At 39.8% G+C, this 9,118-nt stretch overlaps 1 protein-coding gene across 1 annotated transcript; it reads right to left on the bottom strand.

The window, feature by feature from the left end:
- Positions 1–2,088: 2,088 nt before the first annotated feature.
- Positions 2,089–8,807, bottom strand: LOC122762426 (WD repeat-containing protein 73-like). The gene is made up of 8 exons (XM_044017608.1): positions 8,693–8,807; positions 8,150–8,217; positions 6,811–6,896; positions 6,634–6,722; positions 4,223–4,290; positions 3,276–3,443; positions 2,694–3,062; positions 2,089–2,500 (listed from the first exon to the last, which is right to left on the bottom strand). Exons 1-8 carry the CDS (start codon positions 8,749–8,751, stop codon positions 2,268–2,270), a joined length of 1,140 nt encoding a protein of 379 aa, XP_043873543.1. The 5' UTR covers positions 8,752–8,807; the 3' UTR covers positions 2,089–2,267.
- Between the last annotated feature and the right edge of the window lie 311 nt (positions 8,808–9,118).

Below are 9,118 nucleotides of genomic sequence, written 5' to 3'. Positions count from 1 at the left end.
TAGTTCAAGACTGACTGACTGCGACTCCTTAGTGGGGGGGTGGGAAGTAGCACAGCTTTGAGGACCTGCAAAAGTTATGCATGCAGCATTATGGTTTTGTTTTCTTTTGTGTTGATTTGAGTTTGGTTTCTTTTCTCTTTGTTTGCTGTGCAGGACCTCAGCTTAGTTATTTCCTCAGTCTCAACTTAAGCTGAGTCTGTGGTACAGATTAATATTGTGCTCTTTGGAAATAAAAAATAACTATAATTGTTTTTTACAGTAGATAAGTAACTTAAATAAATTAATGTTTCCATTTGTGACTAAAATAAAACTTGTTAAACTTTCTATAAACCGTGCCTGTATTCATTTGTGTACCGACCTGTGCTCTGAGAAAGTAAAGTTTGAAAAAGAGTAAATTCTTTAGGTGCAAGTCCTAAGGTGGCGTTGTTGGTGTAACTCCCTAGATCATCCTTTTGTTTATCGCCCCCACCACATATATATATATATATATATATACACACACATACAGTGGGGCAAAAAAGTATTTAGTCAGTCACAAATTCTCCCACTTAAAATGATGACAGATGTCTGTAATTTTCAGCATAGGTACATTTCAACTGTGAGAGACAGAATGTGAAAAAAAATCCTGGAAATCACATTGTAGGATTTTTAAAGACTTTATTTGAAAATTATGGTGGAAAATAAGTATTTGGTCAATAACTAAAGATCAACTCAGTACTTTGTAATATAACCTTTGTTGGCAATGACAGAGGTCAAACGTTTAATGCAGTTCTTCACCAGGTTTGCACACACTGTAGCTGGTATTTTGGCCCATTCCTCCATGCAGATCTCTTCTAGAACAGTGATGTTTTGGGGCTGTTGCCTGGCAACACAGACTTTCAACTCCCTCCAGATTTTCTATGGGGTTGAGGTCTGGAGACTGGCGAGGCCACTCCAGGACTTTGAAATGCTTCTTACGGAGCCACTCCTTTGTTGCCCGGGCGGTGTGTTTGGGGTCATTGTCCTGCTGGAAGACCCAGCCACGTTTCATCTTCAATGCTCTCACTGATGGAAGGAGGTTTTGGCTCAAAATCTCACGATACATGGCCCCATTCATTCTTTCCTTAACACGGATCAGTCGTCCTGTCCCCTTTGCAGAAAAACAGCCCCAAAGCATGATGTTTCCACCCCCATGCTTCACAGTAGGTATGGTGTTCTTGGGATGCAACTCAGCATTCTTCTTCCTCCAAACACGACGAGTTGAGTTTGTACCAAAAAGTTCTGTTTTGGTTTCATTTGACCACATGACATTCTCCCAGTCCTCTTCTGGGTCATCCATATGGTCTCTGGCAACATCAACTTCAGATGGGCCTGGACATTAACTGGCTTAAGCAGGGGGACACGTCTGGCACTGCAGGATTTGATTCCCTGTCGGTGTAGTGTGTTACTGATGGTAACCTTTGTTACTTTAGTCCCAGCTCTCCTGGACCCAGCAGGTCCTTCACCAGGTCCACCCGTGTAGTTCTGGGATTTTTGCTTTTTGTTTGTAGGTGACCAAATACTTATTTTCCACCATCATTTACAAATACATTCTTTAAAAATCCTACAATGTGATTTCCAGGATTTTTTTCACATTCTGTCTCTCACAGTTGAAGTGTATTTATGATGAAAATTACATACAGATTACCTCTGTCATCATTTTAAGTGGGAGAACTTGCACAGTCGGTGGCTGACTAAATACTTTTTTGCCCCAGTGTATATGTATATATATATACACACATTATGTATACATATATACACATGTATATATATATATATATATATATATATATATATATACATATATATATACATATACATATATATATATATATATATATATATATATATATATATATATATATATATATATATATATATATATATATATATATATATATATATATATACATATATATACATATATATACATATATGTACACATATACATATTTATTTATATGTAAAATTACTATCCCATTAATCCAGACAAACACACACAAATAAATAAATAAATAAAATCAGGAAGATTATCTCATTATTTAAAAAAAAACAAAATCATCTGAAACATTCTGGAAAAAGTATTGAATTATTCATACAAACTTGTGTAAATGATAAATCACAACAGCAGCAGTGGAAACATTTCAGAAACTTACAGAATTTTTCTCAGAATTCTGAGATTAGCATCAGAATTGTTTGTTTGTTGTGGTTTAAATAATGTCCCATGTGTCATTGGAGGAGGCGGAGCTTCACGTTGCTCCGTCAGAGTGGTCGACCCAGTCCCACACGTGCACGGATCCGTCCGAGGCGGCAGAGAGCAGCGTCCTCGCACGGTCAGGATGCCAGACGTGGGAGGTGACGAGGGCGTCGGACCGCGCGGACGACGAGACCGTGTGACCGCGATGCTCGAACAGCGGCCGGGCTTCCTGAAGCTCCGCCCCCCAGAGCGAAGAGTTAAAGACGAGAACATTTCCACTGAAACCTGACGACAGAGAGAAGATCGACCTGAACTTTGACCTCTGGTTCTTCACAGAAAAACTCATATCAACATCTTTATAGGTTAAAATACAACCCTGCTATTTTCAAAATTAAAGTCTCGGTTTTTGTTTGCCTATATTAAAATACAACCCCAGTTTTCAAAATAAAAGTGTGTGAGTGTTCCTGCTTAAACTGACCTGATACTGCCAGACAGTCCTTCAGCACTGGAGACCAGGACAGCGTGACATCGTCCAGGCTGCAGCCACGCGTCGCCACGTCCAGCTGAGCTCGACCCACGGCGACTCCCGGGTTCCTCATGTCCGTCACCACCACTTCTGCGGACGAGGAAAGTCTGACGACCCTGCTGCTGTACGGGTCTGGACCTGCAGAGGCGTCCGCCGTCCACCAGAGGGCAGATTCACCCAAAGACGCGGGTGGAGGTGAAAGCTGAGGGGCAGCAGACGTCCGAGTGTCGGCAAAGTAAATGTTTCCGTTACTGCAGCCGGCGAGGAAAACGTCACCACTGAGGAACAGTAATGAACTCAGAGGATCTGCTGAGTCACACTCTGAAGGATGACAGATTCAGATTCTAAAATGACTGATTTTCTCTATAGACTTTGGTGTGTGAGAGTGAGTGGTTTACAAACTTCAGTTTCATGCTTCATGCTGGCTGTCAGCAGCAGGGGGCGCACACAACACAGCCATCATGTCATACCACACTTTAAAAAGCTGAACTATCCCTTTAAAGCTAATTCAAATGTAACGTGTGGCAGTCTCACCCAGGTCGTACAGCGTCTGTCCCGAGGTCAGCTGACTCAGCCGGACGTCGCAGCTTTGGGCTCCGTGAAGGATTTGTGGCAGTGATGTGGGAGGAGCTGCGATCCTGGTCCCTCCCTCTGTGTGGCTCCTCCTCCTCCGACTGACGCTCCCCGTCCTCCGGATCACGTCTGACATGAGGAAGAGATACACCCGACGAGCACATGACAGGAAACAGCTTCACGTTAGTGATGAAGAGTAATGATGACCTATCATAATCAATGCTTCATGTTTGGTTCCCATAGTTACAGAAAATGTCTTACAGACAACACTTTAGTGGAGCTTTGATTGTCGAGAACCAGTCAGAGTTTCACAACCCCACAGGTTTCAAAATAAAAGTCTCAGCTTCTGTTTACCCACATTCAAACACAACCCTGCTGTTTTCAAAATAAACGTCTCATTTTCTGTTCATCAACATTAAAACACATCTCCACGGTTTTCAAAGTAAAAGTGTGTTTTTATTTGCCCACGTTCAAACACAACAAAACAAAAAAGGCCCAGTTTCTGTTCATCTAGATTCAAGATTTCTTTATTGTCATACCAACACACATGAGAGACATGAGGTCAGAACGAAAATCAGTCTCTCCAGAACCCAGTCGGCCCAGCAAATAAGAAGAATAATAAAGAAGAACCAACAGTTTAACTTAACAAAATATAAATTAAAAAAGTTTAAAGTTTAAACCTCTGGAGGTAAGGTGCTGTGCAAAAGAATTTTGTGCAAGGGTGTTCATCTACACAAAAAGACAACCCCACAGTTTTGATGGTAAAAGCTTCAGTTCCTGTTCTTTCACGCTCAAACACACACATGTAAATGTTGCACCACTGTCAGATTTCAAACGTCTTATTGTTGAAAGAGGAAGTCAGAGCCAGTGACAGAAGCAGGTTTGAGCTGCAGTGTAACTCAACTCACCGCTGTCGTCTCCTCCGAGGTCCCACACCTGCAGGTGAGCGCTCACACCGTCACTGGTCACGAGACACCTTCAAAGACCATCAAACATGCAAATGAGATGAAAGGTGTTGATGAATGATGAAAACGGAGTCATTTCCAGTTGACCAGCAGCAGTGTGGCCACAGGGTGGCGCTGTGCAGTTAGTGTTTCACCTCATGTCAAAACTGGGGGGGTATTCCATCAAGCAGGCTAAAGGCAAAGCCAAGCTTAAATGGCCAAGTCTGGCTAATATGAGTGAGAGTTCGGTTCCATCAAAGAGGCTGAGATTAGCCCCAACTCAGTAACCATGGAATCTATGACTCTGGCTAAACCTCAACCATGGCTAAGCCATAACTGTGGCTCAGGTTTCCGTTCCATCAATCTGAGCCTCAACCCTGTTCCACCAAGGTGGCTAATGTGAATGCCAGCCATGTAACCATGGTAACTTATGCTGCCGGGCAAACCTGGTTTGTAGCAGGCTAATAGTGAAGCTTAGCACCATCTATGATCAAAGAATGTCCAATAGACAGAAACAGAGACACACACAACTGTCATGGAATGATAAACTAATATGATAAATATAAACTATATAATAAAATGTATTAAAGAAATTATTTATACTAATAATTATATATTATATATTATATACTATATCATATTAAGTACATTAAAGACCATTATCACCAAAATAAAATATAATAAAAAATAAGACACAAATAAATACAAAATTGAACTAATTAGCAAAAAAATATAGTAAAAGGAAATTTAAAGAGATCATCATTGTTTTGATGTAACAAGGGTTAGGGCCTCTGATTGATAGGAGATAGATGATTGATTTGCTGTCACCTGCATTCACTTACTGTAATAGGGGTCCTCGTCTCCATTGAATTGCTTGATTTGCTAAAATGATTCTAGATAAATAATCAATAGATCTGTCATATGATTATTTCCTATAGAATGATAACCAACATTGCATTTCTTCATGTAATAATCTACCATCAATTGTATGATAAATGTGATGAGTCATGTAAAATACTTTGATTAAATGTAGCCTATTATTATCAAAAATGTAGGCAAGGCAACTTTATATAGTACATTTTAGCACAAGGTGATTCAAAGTGCTTTACATAAAATAAAATGAAAATACAACAATTCAACATACAGCATCTGGGACAAAATACAGCATGTAAAAATGACAGGCTTAAATGAAAATGATATCAATTATATACAATTGGCCATGCAGGAAATAAATGAAAGCTATCCCATCGATTTGCATAACAATCAGTTGATGAATGTGATGAATATCACTTTCTAACATTACTACTAGGACTGCCAAATGATCAAATATGGAGAATTTCACATAAATTGCAGTGAAACAATAATGTTATTTTAATTATGTTCATATGAATGTTACTTGTTAGTGCTGTCTTTTTGTTCTTTGGGGATTTTCCTTTTAATTTTAGGGTTTGGTTGCATTAATAGATCCACATAATTGATTAGTTTAAAACAAAAACCATCAAGAAATCAATTGGTAGATTATTGTCTCCATATATTTTGTCCCTTTGATGGAGGATTTATAAAACATGATGACGCTGAAATACTTCATTTTCTTTGTCACTTACGCATTCAGCCTGTCGGCAATATTCTGCCACGTCACATCCCTCGCTTTATTGATTGCCGCGGTATTGCCCTTCTTTCGGATTATGTGGCTGTAATCCTCATATACCTCCATGAGGAGGGTTTGCTCCGCTGCAGAGAACATCTCTGCACGCTCTTTTCTCTTGCTTTTTGGCATTTTTCACAGTTTCCGTGCTCGACTAGAATGGGCTTTTTATTTTCCCTGTGGGTGTGCACAAGTTGAGGCTTAACAGTTGAGGCTTGACTAAGCGTCAGGTGGAGCCAGCTGATTTCACTTGATTGGAGCTAGATTGGGAGGTGGAGCTTAGTCAAGCTTCAAGCTTACACCTAAGTCTGGCAATTCTTAGTTACGTTGATGGAATACCCCCCAGGACTCAGTGATGTTTGTCACAAAAACCTTGTCTACAAGTTTGTTCCAACAGCTGTTTTCAAAATAAAAGTCTAAATTTCTGTTTGTCCTCACCCGAGATGTTGAGATTGTTCACAGCTTCACTGTCTGTAGCCACAGAGCTAAATATGCTAGTGAACATTAGTTGAGGTCGCCCTCCCATCCCATAATACAGAGTAGATCTAACACTGTCAACGTAACAGTAAACACAGTACATTTTGTATTGTGCAACAACAGACACTGTTGGCATGTATAAGCAGATTTAGAAAGTTAATAATATCCATTCATCCATTTTCTGCTGCTTTATCTCAGCTCACACATTCATTTAAAACTGTATTAAACAAACAAACAGCTCTGGTTCACTCACCTTGTTCCCGGGATGTGTCGCAGGCAGTGAACGGGTACATCTGTGAAACCACCATGGACAACTTTAAAGTCCCGCTCTGCGCAGAGACCCTGAACACATCACAGAATCAACAATTTATACTAAAAATGAATAAATACATAATAAATAAAAGAGTTCATATCTCTGTGGTGTTGTCACCTTATTCTCATCAGCAAAGAGTTTCAGAGGCAAACGAAGCTCCAAGATTTCATTTTTAGACGGACGACATCCGGCAACACAGACGGCTGCAAAACACCACAAATGACCATGAAAACCATTTCACTGCCAATATTTAAGTTTATCACTTATAGCAAAGTTTTGACTGAGAGTGAGACGGTATGTTGTCACACAGAGAGCCAGCAGGGGGCGCTCACAGATCAGACAGTGCAGTTCAAACACAGCACGGCTGGACTGGCTTTACTCTCGTGTTCTCCAATGTTGTTTGTTGTTGTTGTTTCAGGTCGATCACTACATTTGTGTACTTGCATAAATCTTAACAAACGCTATCAAACACCAAAGTCACATAGTAATAGGGCTGAACGATATGGACAAAATTTCATATCTCGATATTCATGCCAGATATCTCGATATCGATATGATACGATATGACTACGGGTTCGGTGAAAAGCAAGCATTTTTCAGAAAAATAAAAACATCATAATACAAAAGACTGTGGAAACTTTCCACATGGAAAGTGTTTTATTGATGAGAACTCACTGTGAGACTGTGTACACGGGTACCATGTCTTTTGCAATGTGGCATGTTATAGCGTCTGTAACGCCTTTATGTCTGGTGGACGTCGACTCATATGGTGTAACACTACTGAACGCATCAGTAAACACACTTAACTTGGGCTTCTTTTGGGATACCTGAGAAGTCCCCGGTGTTTCTCTCATTGTAATACACTCTTCGTGCAGCACGCGATGGTGTTGTTTCAGGTGGTGAAACATGTTTGTTGTGCTACCTTGGTTCGTTGCAATTTTCGCCAAGCACGACCTGCACAACACCTCACTCGGGTTGACATCCTTTTTAAAATCCAAAATACCTCCAAATAATGGAGGATGATTTATGTTTTGGCACAAAATCGCCACCGGCCGCATTATCTTCTGTCACTTTTCTTTCCCGCTGTGTATGTCGTGTGTGTGTGTGTATGTGTGTGTGTATGTGCGTGTCTCAGTCTCCGTCTCCCTCCCGCCCTCCTATGTTTGTCATTGGTTGGCTTCAGCTGTCGTTCCACAGCAAGCATGAAATAAGGTTTGTGGTTGGCTGGCCGTAGTGGTGCATTCAAGGGCAATCGTAAAAATGAAGTTTATTGTGACTGCCAGAGCTGTACATGCAGGGCGAGCGCGGGGGAAAATCTATTTAGTTTATATCGTTGCTTTTTCGATATGAATATCTTGAATGTTCATATCTAGATATCGATACGATAACGATATATCGTTCAGCCCTACATAGTAATGCATTAATATCACTTCTATAATTAAATAACTTCACCCACTCTTCCCTGACGTCCACTCGATGACTTGTGTGGGATGTTCCAGCTGATACACGTGAAGATCTTTGTACCTGGAGATCAGTGTCTTCAATTACCATGACAACCAAAATAAGCAAATGTTTTCTTTTATCCCCCGCAAAAATCCGAAACTTGTTTAATTGGAAAAAAAGTAGTGATTATAAATATTAACTTGGTTTAAGTTTATCTTGACATTCATGACACTCATTTCCAAATCACATTTCATTTTTTAACATTTAAGACTTGACGTCTTTGGAACTATGCACATAAACCTTAAATCTGAAATATGACTTGATTTATTCGGTCAACATAGTTCGCTGTACACTTCGGCATGAATACAATCCGCCTACAACTGTACTGAACAGACTTTATACAAATAAAAAATATTCACCTGTAGGTAACACAGCCCCGGAAGTAGCGCTTTAGCTAGTAGCTTTGTCGAATGAATGACTAAACACGTGAATGTAGTTTCAAGCCAAGTAGCTAACATGAAGTTCACCATTTAAACATGGAGGAAAGAATTCTCACGTTTTCAGGGACTCGATGAACCAGTCATCTAAAATGTCTTCAAACTCCGACTCCTCCATTGTTCTAACAGTAGTCACTCTGCGCGTGTGGCGTTCTTTCCCTCCTTGTCTCTGATTGGCTAACGCGGATATTCTTCTCAAATCCCAGCCAATCAGTGTTCTACATGTCTAAATCTAATCCAATCAGACACACGGTAGGGGCGGGTCTTCAGCGAACCAATTTTAAATCAACTTTATTAACATCACAAAGGCGACGACACAAGAAAACTAAAGTACAAAATATAAACTGAAGTACACTAAAATAAAGTACATATATGTATAAACTAAAGTACACTAAAATAAAGTACATATATAAACGAAAGTACAAAATATAAACTGAAGTACACTAAAATAAAGTACATATATGTATAAACTAAAGTACAAAATA

This window comes from Solea senegalensis, unplaced genomic scaffold, assembly GCF_019176455.1.
Source record: "Solea senegalensis isolate Sse05_10M unplaced genomic scaffold, IFAPA_SoseM_1 scf7180000015656, whole genome shotgun sequence".
NCBI classification, from domain to species: domain Eukaryota; kingdom Metazoa; phylum Chordata; class Actinopteri; order Pleuronectiformes; family Soleidae; genus Solea; species Solea senegalensis.
Note: the sequence above shows the minus strand (reverse complement) of the source record. Positions and strands in the feature narration are given on the sequence as shown.

Bases quoted from the DNA above. Each gene is read 5' to 3' on its own strand.
- LOC122762426 (XM_044017608.1), bottom strand. From the start codon at position 8,751: ATGGAGGAGTCGGAGTTTGAAGACATTTTAGATGACTGGTTCATCGAG. The intron at 6,897-8,149 runs GTGGGTGAAGTT...GGTGTTTTGCAG, and splicing joins CGAGTGGACGTCAGGGAAGA to CCGTCTGTGTTGCCGGATGT. The intron at 6,723-6,810 runs GTGACAACACCA...TGATGTGTTCAG, and splicing joins TCTTTGCTGATGAGAATAAG to GGTCTCTGCGCAGAGCGGGA.